General features: G+C 35.1%; 1 protein-coding gene across 1 annotated transcript; it reads right to left on the reverse strand.

Moving 5' to 3' along the window:
* Nucleotides 1-868: 868 nt before the first annotated feature.
* Nucleotides 869-13,005, reverse strand: anxa13l (annexin A13, like). Its single transcript, XM_026936170.3, has 11 exons — nt 12,886-13,005; nt 11,592-11,667; nt 11,310-11,404; nt 10,657-10,827; nt 9,962-9,995; nt 9,794-9,873; nt 9,338-9,406; nt 6,591-6,692; nt 5,270-5,345; nt 4,414-4,526; nt 869-3,336 (listed from the first exon to the last, which is right to left on the reverse strand). Exons 1-11 carry the CDS (start codon nt 12,898-12,900, stop codon nt 3,217-3,219), a joined length of 951 nt encoding a protein of 316 aa, XP_026791971.1. The 5' UTR covers nt 12,901-13,005; the 3' UTR covers nt 869-3,216.
* Between the last annotated feature and the right edge of the window lie 1,966 nt (nt 13,006-14,971).

The raw sequence follows: 14,971 nt of genomic DNA on the forward strand, positions 1-14,971 counted from the left end.
TGTGTAACATCTGGACTGATTTCAGCATCTGGACAGCTGTGGGTTCTTCATCACGGCTTGTGTGTAATTAAAGAGCTTTTGATCGACTCCACACATCCGGGATCATGGGTTAAATTAAACGTTACACACTTCAATTTAAGAGCTTGTTTCAGCCATGGAAACACTTTTAGCATTTTTATTGCTCACTGACACTGAAAATCTAAAACCAGAGCAAAATCAAGTGTACAGTTCTTTATATCTATCTGTCTGTCTATCTGTCTATATCTATCTGTCTGTTTATCCGTCTGTATCTATCTGTCTGTTTATCCGTCTGTATCTATCTGTCTGTCTATATGTCTGTGTCTGTCTGTCTGTATCTGTCTATCTATCTGTCCATATCTATCTATATGTCTGTCTATCCATCAATCTATATGTCTATATCTGTCTATCTGTCTATATCTACCTGTCTGTCTATCTCTCTATATCTGTCTGTATCTATCTGTCTATAACTATGTGTCTGTATCTGTCTATCTATCTGTTTATATTTATGTTTATCTGTCTACATCTATCTCCCTGTCCATCTGTCCAACTTTCTAGCTCCCTGTCTATCTATCTATCTATCTATCTATCTATCTGTCTATATGTCTATCAGTCTGTATATTTGTCTGTCTTTCTATCCATTTCTCTATTTGTCTGTCTGTCTCTATGTCTATATGTCTGTATGTCTCTGTGTCTGTCTATCTGTCTAGCTCTCTGTCCCTTTGTTTGTCTATTTATGTCTGTCTGTCCCTCTGTCCATCTGTCTGACTGTCTATGTATAACTTACCCATCTATCTATCTATCTATCTATCTGTATATATTTCTCAAAACAGAAATAAGTCAGACTAAAAGGGGTTTGTTTACTTGTTATTTATTAATACACATGAATGAGTGTTTATTTGCTCCCACAGTATCTTCATCTTGTCTCCTTTTTTTTGTACAGATTGCATCACACTCATCACACATAGCAGCGTACGCTCACTGATATTAATATCTTACACTTCATTATTAGCTGCGGGTTAATATTTAAATAAGCAGCTTTTCCATCAGCACTTACTGAGTTTGCTTGAAAAGCAAGAGAGCACATTTCAAATTCTTGTACATGACATTCTACCTTCTCTTCTCTTATAATCACCCCAACTCTCCTGCACGACACTTCCACACGGCCTAAATACAGGATTATTCAGTAGGAAGCAGCGTAGACACTTTGTATTGTATTATATTATTCTACTGAATATATTCAGTGCTACACACATTTTTGTAAGGAGTAAAATGTTAAAAAGGTGTCTGAGTATTAACGCACCAGAACACTTCCTGTTAAAGAGATGATACCTGAAACTACTGTGATCTGAAAGATGGGATTTTTAGTGTTCTCATATTCATTAATTAATTCTAAAACTGTAAATGAAATTAAATAAATAGGCTTGAGTTCTGTTTCAGTGAATAAACATGTCGAGTCCCTTTAAATACTTTCACTTTCAAGCTTTTTCAAGCTTTTAAAGCTTTTTAAAGGGGCAATTTGGCAAAATAAAAACAATCACACATTTTTCCACTTATGTTAAATATATATAATGGATGAACCAATGATCGGTTGTTTCATTTTCACATTCGAGCTTTGACACTACAAACTAATAGAACTCTATCTCACTGAAAAAAATCTATAAATATATATGCAAATATTCATGTACTTGCTTCAAACACTGTCATTAAAGCTTATATTTTCAAAATTTGAGTTCAGACTCGAACAATATAACTCCAATTATATTTGATCAGGCTCCGCCTCCTGAATATTTACAAGTTGGAACGGTTTTATTAGAGCAAAAAGATGATTCGGTTTCACCAAATGATGCTATTCTAGAGAATCATTTATTACAAAATAACACTCTAAAACTTATCGATGTTGATTAATGCGAGCAGGTTTGAGTGTTGGGTGAGATAGACTTCTACTAGCCTCATAGGGACAGTGCAAAATTAATTTAAAAAAATAAATAAACAGAAAAAATTCACACATTAAACATCTCTTCATGTTTAATCATATACATTTCGTAAATTTGATTTTTAGTCGAAATATTTCTGTAATATTTATCTAATAGTACTCTAATACTAGTTGTTTTTTTTTCTCCATAAATGCAGGAAAAATCTTCCTTAATTCTTAATAATTTAATCTGCATCATTGAGCATGTCTGCATCATTAAAATCATGCTGTTAAAAAAAACAAATGCCCAGTTTGGGATGAAATATGACTAGAACAGAAGAGGCAGTGTGGACTGAATGATTTCAGGCATGTGAATGTGAATGTAAAGCAGAAGTAAAGTGTACATGGTAGTTGTGCATTCCTGCGTTCGTACACCGTTTATAACACGCCCTCGTCAACGTCTCCTTCAAAACAAACCTGTAATTCTGTCTTAAACTAAGTACAAATATCAACGCAATGAATTTTCAGATTTTGGCCTGAAAGTGTAGAAAATGCTGAAAATTGTGTGTTGAAAAAAGTTCAATTTTCTTTTTTAAAATATTAAATGCGACAAAGTATCAAAATACGACAATAACAAAATATTATGATAGAAGATGGAAATTGTGGTCACAAAATACAAAATGTGTATTTGAGAAAATGTTTTATTGTTTTAGCATTTTTACTAGAAGGTAAAAGCTAGGCCACTTAAAAAGAAACAATCCCAAAAATCTGAAAGATTAAATCCAAAATACCCCCCAAAAAATCTAAAATTTGTTTTTGTGTTTTTTAGTAGTAAATAAAAAAAGTTTAAAATCCTAATTTGTATTTTTTTTTTTTGTAATTTTTTTTTTCTAATTTGTAATTTGTATTTGTGTAGAATGTTTACGAGTAGGTGAGAAAAAAGACAAAAAAAAATAATTAAAAAAATTTATTTAAGTTTGTATTTTAATAGTAGGTAAAATCTAGGCCACTGAAATTTTTCCAAGTTTGAGAGTTTTTACTAGTAGGTTAAAAACTATGTCACTTTAAAAAAAAAAAGATTGATTTTCTACCGTTATGTAAAAATGTGAATAAAAGAGACAAATTTGTCACCATTTTCCTTCAGACTGACTGGAGTTTCAGGGGAAGTGGACGAGGGCGTGTTAGAACAGTATCGGAACACAGCCTGTGTGTTATTCCTCTAGGCAGTGTTGGTGAGAAGGTTCATTCCTGGTGTAGGGATTAGTGTAAGACTCTTTCTCTCTTCAGTGAAGGACAGCCAGCAGGAGGCGCTTAAAATCTCCGCCGCAGTCCGAGCTCAGAGCGTCCTTTAACGTCACGTCAAACTTCTCCAGATACATGTCCTTAATGGTCTCCAGGTCCAACTGTACAGGAGAATATTGCTGTAATTCTTTTACAGTTTCACCATGAACATGAAAACACAACGAGAAATTAGCTGTGTAATATGCAAAATATCGGTCGGTAAAAAAATGGACTCCGCCCACTGTTAGCCACATGACTCTTTCCAGCCTAAATATCATTAGACTCTTTAGGGAAGGTGGAGTTTTGATAATAATTATTTGAGTATTTTATTTAACTGAACATCATTTACACACTCATATAGAACACACTTGCATGACGTTATTTAATGTCAAAGTGTTTTATATTAATAATAAAAATATTAACATGTTATTATCATGTTATTAAGGCATATCTTTGACTTTATATATATTTTAATACATTCAATTATTAGTTTAATATCTTAATTATATTGAATTTTAAACTTAATAAAAATATTCTTGAAAAAATATTTTTGAAAATAAATGCAACAAAAAATATATTTTTTATAATTGTAACTTTTTATGCTTATCTTAACATTTGAAATTAGGATTGTAAAATTGTAATAAAATTGCTCATTATTTTGAATGATATTTTTTGGCACTTTGGAGCTTTATTTCTCTTAAATATGTATTTTAATTTAAGACGACAGAAAAGTAAGAGCTCTATAATACATTTGCCATAATATTGTTCATAATGTCCTGTACAGCCCTTAAACACACACACACACACACACACACATAAATCACCTTTGACCCCTATACAAAGTGTACTGTTAAGTGCACTTAGTGTGGAGTAAAATGTAGCTGAAAGAATAAAATTGTCTAAATGTCTGACCAGAATCAGCTTCATTAAGTATTCAAGCATGTCTCAATATATAACACTTTAAATATCGACCAATTTTACTGGGGATTTTAGCGGAAATTAAAATAGTGTTACAAAAAAAAATAAAAATGTTAAGACTAAGACACTAAGAAAAACAAAGGCCAAACCAAAAACTAAGGAAAAACTAAGACACTAAGAAAAACTAATTTAAAATTGGGAACTGCTTTTTACTTTGTTTTTTTAATCAAATCAACACTGACTTTTGAAAGGAATAGCAGGATTTCAGAGACGAGTCGTACCTCCGAGCGTCCCACTATGATGCGGATCAGCGTGTCCTCGTCCGTCCCTGCGCCCGACATCGCTGCGTTCAGGCGACGGGCGAAATAGAGCTGCGGGTTTTTAGCGCACCGAACTGTTCAACAAGCAGAGGATCAAAGTTACACAGTCGATCATTTTACAGCAACATCATGATCTGTGGCTGTAAATTACATTTAAAAGAATAGTAAAAACTCAAATGTATACCTTTTCTCTTTTACACTGAGTATAATAAATCAACAAAGATGTGTTCGGTGTCTGACGTTTGTTTTCTTTGTTTTTGTAATTCATTTTGTAATTTTGTACATGTTTTTTTCTTTTTTAATAAGGTCCTCTATAAACGTGACCTAAACTTCACCATGTAGCTGAACACAGGAATGTAATTATGGGCGGCCATCTTGGGCAGAAATCCCTTTTGCCTCTCTTTAGTATGACTCCGCCCCTTCAGTGCTGTTTAGTATGACTCCGCCCCTTCTAAGCCACACCTCTGTATATTGGGAGGTGGAGTTGTAGCAGGAAAGCAGGAAGTAATAATAATGATAATAATAATAATAATAATAATAATAATAATAATAATAATAATATCTTAACAATATTTTTTAAATGAAGTAGATTTTTGTAGATTTGGGGCTTGTATTTAGTGAAAAGGGTTTGGGTGACATGGACGTGTATTACATTAGCCTCGTAACTCCAGTGCAAAATAGTTAAAAAAGCAATGATTAGACACTGAATGTGTCTCGACTAATCAATTAGATTTAAGCTACATGAGAAATGTTTATTTTTTGCTGAACTACTCCTTTAATGTCGTAAATCAGTTATAGCCTTAGATTGTCACATTACCCAGAGTTATGTAGCAGTCCTTTAAAGTCCCTGTGGCTTCGTTGCTGATGGCATCGAGGATGTCTGTCCCAGACATCTACACACACACACACACACACACACACACAAAATACAATCCCATGATGTTAATAGTCATTAAAAGCTTCCATTAATTGTTAGCTTCATTAGCCATGTAGCTACTGAATAAAGCTATAAAAAGCAAACTTCACACATCAAACATGTCTTTTTGGAGTAGATTCATTCTTGTCAAAATTGTTCCTTTAAGATCTTGAGTTAAAATGATGTGAACTTCATTTCTGTGGAAATAAAATGTGATTTTTTTTTTCATTAGAGGAAATATTTTACAAAGCAGTCATGCTGTAAAAGCTCTTAGAAACTTTCTTGGAAATTGCTAATTTCTATTTTTATGCTGCCTAAGCTTGACTTATCAAAGGGATAAAAGGAAAAATTTCTCTCATGTTCCCTCATCGAAAAACATTATTCTACCAAGCTAGTTATTATCATGGTGTCCATGGACCTACTTCTTAGCTAGCTAGCTAGTTAGCTAGACTCTTAGAAGAAAACGTTTGTTAAAAACTGTAGCTTTCACTTAAATATCTCCCTTAAACCTTGAGTAAATCGATTTTCTACTATTATATGAGGTTACAATGACAATGATGATGATGATGATGATGTTATGCATTGACTTGAAAAGTGTGGCTCAAAATAAGTTCAAACAACGTAGCTATTGTCTCTGGCTAGCATTAGCAATACATTAGTGCTATTCTAGCTAGCTAACATGTAGCTGGCTAGCTGTTTCTTTCACTCATATGCAACAGAATTCTGTTACTCACATGCACGTGTGTGTGTTTGTGTGTGTGTGTGTGTGTGTGCCACTGTAATGTAAATTATGTCTGAGCCTAACATTTCCACCTTAAAGTGTTATATTTGTATATTATGCGCAATATTTGTATATTAAGATGGTACTCATGCCAGTTGCGAAGCCATGCCATTTGTTAATTCACTACAGTAAGTTGTGAGCCATTGTTTCCTTGTTTGATTTCTGTGTATGTCTTTGTTTTTCTGGTTTTTCTCGTCCTGGATATTGTTCTGGTGAACATTTGCTATTCTGTGTACAGACTCTTGCCTCCACCACGATTTTAGATCTGCCTGTTGGATTGTGTTTCACTGAGCCTCTATTGTGTAAGACCAGGATCTGCCCAATGTTTATGATATTTGGATTTTAGATATTGTTTGTAATAAACCTCTTGCACATGGATCTTAACTATCCCCCTTGAGCCCCCTTTGTTACAGTCACAGTGCAGGAATGAATTCTTCTCACGGATTCGTAGTATTTGAAGGTGGCCTGAAGCTGTAGGTAGTTCCTGTGAGTGAGGATGTAGGTGAAAGTGGACTCGTCCGTGCCGAAGCGTCCTTCTCCAGCCTGAAAGAAAAATGATAAGACTATAAACATCATCATCCTGTCCATATTCACATATACAGTAATGAAACATCGAGTATCACGAAGTATAAGTACAGAAAATGGCAGGAGCAGCATCACAATAAACCATACGACTATCACAATCATAAGAAGAAAGAAAAGAAGAAGAAGAAGAAAAAAGCACTTTTCCTACACATGGTAGCTCAGAGTGCTGTACAATCAAATAGTAAACCTTAAATGCTAAAACAATGAAATAAAAGATGAAGAGATAATATAAGTACAAAAATAAACATAATGTACATTAGCCTGTAAGTGCAAAACACCTTAACAAAACCAAAAACATAATGGTGACAACTGTGAATTTGCTGTCATGTTTCCAAATTTGCTATTGCGTTTCCAAATTCGCTGTCATGTTTCCGACCTCGCTGTTGTGTTTCTGAATTCACTATCATGTTTCCAAATTCAGTCATGTTTCTGAATGCATTGCTGTCTTTGGTGTGTTGTGATGGTGTGTTTCTGAATTTGCTGTTATGTTGCCAAATTCAGTGTCATGTTTCCAAATTTGCTGACATGTTTCTGACTTAACTGTGGCGTTTCCGAATTTGCTGTCGTGTTTCCGAATTCACCTCCATGTTTCCGAATTCATGGTCATGTTTCTGATTTCGCTGTCATGTTTCTGAATTTAATGTCGTGTTTCCGAATTCACTGTCATGTTCCTGAATTCGCTGTCATGTTATTGTATCGTTACACAATATTGTAACAATATATCGTTGCTATTGTGTTTCTGAATTCTCTGTCATGTTCCCAAATTCACTGCTGTGTTTCCGAATGCGGTGTCGTGTTTCCGAATTCACTGTCATGTTTCCGAATTCACTGTCATGTTTCCAAATTTGCTGTCATGTTTCCGAATTCACTGCTGTCTTTCTGAATTCAGTCGTATTTCCAAATTCACTGTCATGATTCCAAATTCACTGTCATGTTTCCAAATTCGATGTTGTGTTTCCGAATTCACCGTCATTTTTCCAAATTTGCTGTCATGTTTCCAAATTCACTGTCATGTTTCTGAATTTGCTGTCACGTTTCCGAATTCAGTGTCAATGTTTCTGAATTCACTGCTGTCTTTCTGAATTCACTGTCATGTTTCCAAATTCGATGTTGTGTTTCCAAATTTGCTGCTGTGTTTCCGAATTTGCTGCTGTTTCCAAATTAGCTGTCATGTTTCTGAATTCATTTCTGTCTTTCTGAATTCACTGTCATGTTTTTCAATTCGCTGTCATGTTTCTGAATTCACTGTCATGTTTCCAACTTCGATGGCGTGTTTCTGAATTCGCTGTTATGTTGCCAAATTAGCTGTCATGTTTCTGAATTCAGTGTAGTGTTTCTGAATTTACTGCGGTGTTTTCAAGTTCACCATCAAGTTTCCACATACACTGTCATGTTTTGGAATTTACCGTCACGTTTCCGAATTCTCTGCTGTGTTTCTGAATTCACTGTCATGTTTCTGACTTATCTGTGGCGTTTCCGAATTTGCTGTGGTGTTTCCAAATTCAGCATCATGTTTCCGATTTCAGTGTTGCGTTTCCTAATTCACTGTCATGTTTCTGAATTTACCATTGTGTTTCTGAATTCGCTGTCATGTTTCCAAATTTTCTGTCATGTGTCCAAATTCACTGCGGTGTTTCCGATTTCACTGTCATATTTCCGAATTTGCTGTCATGTTTCTGACTTAACTATGGTTTTTCTGAATTTGCTGTCAAGTTTCCGAATTCACTGTCATGTTTGCGATTTCACTGTGGTGTTTCCAAATTCACCATCATGTTTCCGAATTCAGTGTCATGCTTCTAAATTCATGCCATGTCATGTCATGTTTCTGAATTTACCGTCGTGTTTCCAAATTCGCTGTCATGTTTCCAAATTCACCGACATGTTTCTGAGTTTATTGTCGCATTTCCGAATTCGCTACTGTTTTTCCGAATTCGCTGTCATGTTTCCAAATTCGTTGTCATGTTTCCCTATTCATTGTTGTGTTTCCAAAATTCACAGTTCTGAATTTACTGTTGCGTTTCTGAATTTGCTGCTTTGTTTCTAGTTGTTTTTTGTTGTTTCTGCTAATTCGCTGTCATGTGTCTGAATCCAACGTGGTGTTTCCAAATTCACTGTTGTGTCTCTGAATTCACTGTGGTGTTTCCGAAATTGCTGTCATGTTTCCAACTTAAAAATAAAATAAAACTATAAATACCAAAACAGCGGATCAATTAAATGTGAAATTAAAATGCTTTTTAAAAGAGGGTACTCAGAGCTGGACTGCTTAATCATGCAATGTGGTGCTGAGTTCTACTGAGTGAAGCATAAGTACCAGTACAAGTATCAGAATATTCATAGGGCTACACTATAAATTCAGTCAGCACGTCATTTAAAGAATCATCTCAAATGCTGAATTGCATACAATTCGTTCTAGACTTCCTTACAGTGGATATTTTATTTAAAGACTTAAAAGAGTGCTGTTCTTGCATTATTACCCACAATGCAATGCTAAATTGGTTTGACAAACATAACATTTAAATGATTGTGTGAAGCCACCTTCTATAAATGTTAAATAAACACCTCCTCACATCGTAAGGAAATACATTTCAAGTATGCTGCTTCACCTCGATCAGCGATATGGCGTCCTGTTCAGCCAATCCTTCATCCACGTCAAAACCCTCGTCCCTGCTCGCCTTTAGATGCAGAAAAAATTCAATTTAGCAACTCGGACTTGATTAAAATTATATGATGGTCAGTAACGGTGCTTGATATGTACTGATATATCAGTATAACAAGGAAGGAAGACAAGGAAGTTTGAAATAATTACATCATTAACATAGATAATGGATAGGATAGGATAGGACAGAACACTGTTGCTAGGCAACTGGGAAATCTAAACAACATGCATAAACTATAGAAAGTTTATTTTGATGCAAATGATTTAAGCTGGTTAGCATATACAGATAGTGGAAACAAGACAAAACGTTTAAGAGGATCAGCATCAGAGTGTCACAGAAGGTTGTGAGTTCAAGGGACTAGCGACTACAGGACTAGAGTGGATTGATAGATTAATATTTTACCTGAAGGAGTGAAATCAACAAGTTTCTCACGTCTCCGCTCGTGTCGTCCTCGATGTCAGCTTCCAGGTCACGCTCGTGTACTACGTCATTGACGTAAAAACACAAGTCATTAGTGCTCTTGTCTTTTAGGAAACACAGTAAATCACCACCAATTGATTTTGTTCTTACCCTGAGCGTACGCCTCCTTAATATTCACAATATCCTGTTAAAGAAACACATCACAGTTAGGTGAAACATTTCATGAAGTGAAGTGATATGTTTTATGAAGTGATGTTTACAGTACAGTGCAAAAGTCTTCAGCACCCCATTTTGTTTAATTACAAACTTTGTTATAGATTTTTGTTTTATGACTTCTACATTATCGAGTCAGTACAAAGACATTTTCGATTTCCAAACATTAGTTTTCCAGCACAAAATTCAAGAAAACAAGAATAAAAACCGAAAACTGTTTGTATGTCAGTAAAGAAAGCACCATATTATGTAAGAGACACTTTTCAGACAAAAACACATAATGAAGGCTGCTGGGTTTTGCTGCAAAAATAAGAAGCAAGTGTGACAGTCAAAGTCTCCAGAAGAACTGTGGCTGCTTCTGCAAGATGCTCAGTAACACTTACAGCTCATTTCCTTATAAAACTGCACACTTTTTTTTTAAAGCGAAGGATCATCACACCAAATATTTTTTATTTATTCCTGTTTACTGCTCTTTATAGTATTTTTTTTAATGTATAAACAATTAATTTCATTATTTTTGAATACATCTTTGCTCTACAGCATTTCTTTGCATGTGCCTAAGACTTTTGCACAGTACTGTATGTCTGAGATCATGAGTCCTTATAGAATATAACATAGGTGCAGTGTGTGACCTGATTGGTGCTGGTACACAGGATCTCCACCAGCACGTCCTCGTCGGTTCCGGCTCCCTTCATGGCGCGTCGCAGTTCTTTAGCAGCATAGACGTGAGGCGGATCCAACATGGCGATGATCGCCTTCTCGAAACTTCCAGTCAGCTCGCTCTTCAGCACCTCCTCCAGCTCCTGTGGAGAATCAGCTAATGCTGTTTTTCTGCATTGTGTGTGTGTGTGTGTGTGTGTATTGATTAGTTGCTCGTCTTGTACTATTTCATTACAAAAAATCAATTGATCAATACATAATTAAATATGTAAATGCCAATGTATATGTTCTCCTGCTTCCATATATGGTCTTAAAGACACACCCACATCTCACACACATCTGCATTCTCTTCCACAAACTTCAGGACACGCCTACTCACAGTTGTTATAATTCCATATAGGCTTAATGACACATTTACACACACACACACACACACAAACACATATACAAAAGGACCCGCCCACATTTCCATATATGGCTTAGAGCTGCACCCATTTCCATATATGGGCTCAAAGCCAAGCCTGCAGACAGATTCTTTTATATTCAAAGTATTAGGGACTGGATAGCTGATGGCCATTTGTGTGTGTGTGTCTGTGTGTGTGTGTCTGTGTATACACCATCATACATCATCATATTTCTCAAAGTACGCTTGTTTAATCTCCATGCGCTGGGCCGAGGAGCGGTTAGCTAAGATGGAGATGATGGTCTCCTCATCAGTGCCTGCACAGAGCAACAAAACATCACATACTGTTCAATAAACACATGCAGTTTTATAGAGATGTGAATTTATGTCTATAATACACTGCTTTCCTGAAGCCGTGCATCTCTGCACTGCGGATATATGTGTGTGTGTGTGTGTGTGTGTGTGTGTGTGGGTGGGTGTGTGTGTGTGTGTGTGTGGACGTACCCATTCCTTTGCAGGCTTTGCGGATCTCCTTAATATCCGCCATCACGTCAAAGTCCTCACAGGGAACAACCGTGGGCTGAGACCAAACAACCACACGAGGTCAGGATTCATACACTCACCACACAATATATCATATTCACAACACTCTAACATTCAGACATCACACTAAAGGCAATCAAAAAGATGACCAACTGTCAAATAAACTCCATTTTAAATTTTAAATGTAGGGTTTAATGTTAAAAACAGAAGAGATACTACAAATAAACCTATAGAATACACATAACACCATACTTATCATTACTGTACTATACTGTAAAAGCCTAGCCTTAAGTGTAGTGTATAATATACATTAAAGGTCCCATGCTTTGGTTATTAGGTCTTATATTTGTATTGTATTTTGTATGTATTTTGATGTAAGCTGGAAAACATCTTCTTCTTATTATTATTATATTTTCTCTTCTTCAACTTTATATTTTATTTTATTTTTTTCTGGTAATAGTACTTCTTCTTTTAGTACTGATTTAGTTTAGATATTAATTTTACAAATGGCAAAGCTACTATCAGAATATTAGTAATGGCTATTATTATTATTATTATTATTATTATTATTATTGCTTCTTAAATAGCTGATTACTGATATAAATTACTGATATTTTAATTCCCCTTTTCTCCTTTGTTATTTGATATTATTTTATCTCAATGAAGCTGAATAAAAAAAAAATAAATAAAATAAATTGAAAAATAATAAAGTAAAAATGAAAAGTGATCCAAATAGAATGTATTGATTTTTTTTTTTTCATTTCTTTTTTCTTCTTCAATTTTTTTACATTGTTTTATCTGAGTAAAGCTGACTAAAATGAACAGTGCCACAGAAGGAAAGTTTGCAATGATGATTATTTCTCTGAGTGCTGAGTCATGATCTGTCTCTCTGCAGTGTAGGATCAGGTCCATTAGGAGGAAGGGAGTGTCTGGGTGTGTGTGTGTGTGTGTGTGTGTGTGTGATGGAGTGACCAAACAGCAAGACATGCAGCAGATAAAAACACTGCAAATCATCAAACTGAGAATAAAAAACATTATATAATACTATATAAATAATAGCATCCAGAGAAACTGGAGCAATAATAATAATAATAATAATAATAATAATAATAATAATAAGTATGAAATGTTTAAAGTCAAAGCGCGTGATGATGCACGAGAGTAGAAATATCGCAGATGCAAAGTGTAAGCAAATCTTAAAAGTGTAAAAATAAATAAATAAATAAGTCATTTCAGGAATTAAATCTCTACTCACTTGAACGTTGCCCATCTTTATCGCGCTGATCCCGAGTGCACGCGCTCACACTCTCACTGCGTCCTGCGCGCGCGCCCGTCCTGCACAGTCACGCCTCTGACGTCATCTGTTTACTTTACGCCCTTCTGCAGGATGGACAAAATGGCGGCGTGCTTTGTGTTAGCTAATAAGAATTAAAAAAAAAAAAAAAAAATATATATATATATATATATATATATATATATATATATATATATATATATATATATATATATATATATATATATATATATATAAAATCAAATTCATTTTTAATGTAACAGAGTAATCAACTTTTGCTCATTGTTTTCTGTATTATTTGTTTGTTTGTTTGTTTATGCGTTCTTCCTAGATTTTTTTTTGCTGTTAATGATACATAATTAACTTAAATTTATTTTTGTTATTAATTTTACTAATGGTTAAGCTGTTTATGCTAACCCAAATAAATTAGTGCTCTATTTATTTATTTATTTATTTATCTATCTATTTATCTATTTATTTATTTACGTTTATTTCGGTTATTTATTTATTTATTTGATTATATTTTAAATAGTTTAATTTATTCTAATATTTTTTGCTGTTACATAATTAAATCATTTTTTAAAACTATACTATTTTTTTTTATTAATGGTTAAGCTCTTTATGTTAAGCCAAAGTGGTTTATAAAGTGCTTTATAAATTATTTGTTTATTTCTGTATTCTTCTTAGATTATTTTTTTGTTTTTAATAGTACATACTTAATTTATTTTTTAAAATAAATTTTACTAATGGTCAAGCTGTTTATGTTAAATAAATAAAAATACTCTCTATAAAATGTATGTTTTTTATATATGTATATACACCGATCAGCCATAACATTATGACCACTGACAGGTGAAGTGAATAATATTGATTATCTCATTACAGTGGCACCTGTCAAGGGTTGAGATATATTAGGCAGCAAGTGACCAGTCGGTTCTCGAAGTTGATGTGTTGGAAACAGGAAAAATGGGCAAGTGTTTCAGCACAAATTGCTGAAAAGTTAAAGCTGGCTATGATAGAGAGGTGTCAGAACACACAGTGCATCGCAGCTTGCAGCATATGGGGCTGTGTAGCCACAGACCTGTCAGAGTGCCCATGCTGACCCCTGTCCACTGCCAAAAGCGCCTACAATGGCCAGGTGAGCATCAGAACTGGACCAAAGAGCAATAGAAGAAGGTGGCCTGGTCCGATAAATCACATTTTCTTTTACATCATGTGGACGGTCGGGTGCGTGTGCATCATTTACCTGGGGAAGAGATGGCACCAGGATGCACTATGGGAAGAAGGCAAGCTGGTGGAGGCAGTGTGATGCTCTGGGCAATGTTCTGCTGGGAATCCTTGGGTCCTGGCATTCATGTGGATGCTATTTTGACACATACCACCTACCTAAACATTGTTGCAGACCAGGTACACCCCTTCATGGCAACGGTATTCCCTAATGGAAGTGACCTCTTTCGGCAGGATAATGCGTCCTGCCACACTGTAAAAATTGTTCAGGAATGGTTTGAGGAACATGACAAAGAGTTCAAGATGTTGACTTGGCCTCCAAATTCCCCAGATCTCAATCCAGTCGAACATCTGTGGGGTGTGCTGGCCATCAAGTCCGATCCATTGAGGCTGCACCTCACAACTTACAGGACTTAAAGGATCTGCTGTTAACGTCTTTGTGCCAGATACCACAGCACACCTTCAGGGATCTAATGGAGTCCATGCCTCGATGGGTCAGGGCTGTTTTGGCAGCAAAAGGGGGACCAACACAATATTAGGCAGGTGGTCATAATGTTATGGCTGATCTGTGTTTTTTCTCTCTTGTGAAGATGGATATCATCACGAATGATCAATTATCAAATTGATTTAGTCCAAAACCTGGTGGCTTCTGCCAGGAGGTTTACATTTGGCAGCTACAATTCTATATCATGACCCCAAACATGTATCCAAATAAACACATAAATTAACGCTGGACACAAAACCAATGTTTTGCATCAGATATCTCAGTGTGTGGATCAGAATTAAATAGAAAATCCCAATGTGGAAAATTTGAGAATAT

Source organism: Pangasianodon hypophthalmus, chromosome 4 (assembly GCF_027358585.1).
Source record: "Pangasianodon hypophthalmus isolate fPanHyp1 chromosome 4, fPanHyp1.pri, whole genome shotgun sequence".
Taxonomy (NCBI): Eukaryota; Metazoa; Chordata; class Actinopteri; order Siluriformes; family Pangasiidae; genus Pangasianodon; species Pangasianodon hypophthalmus.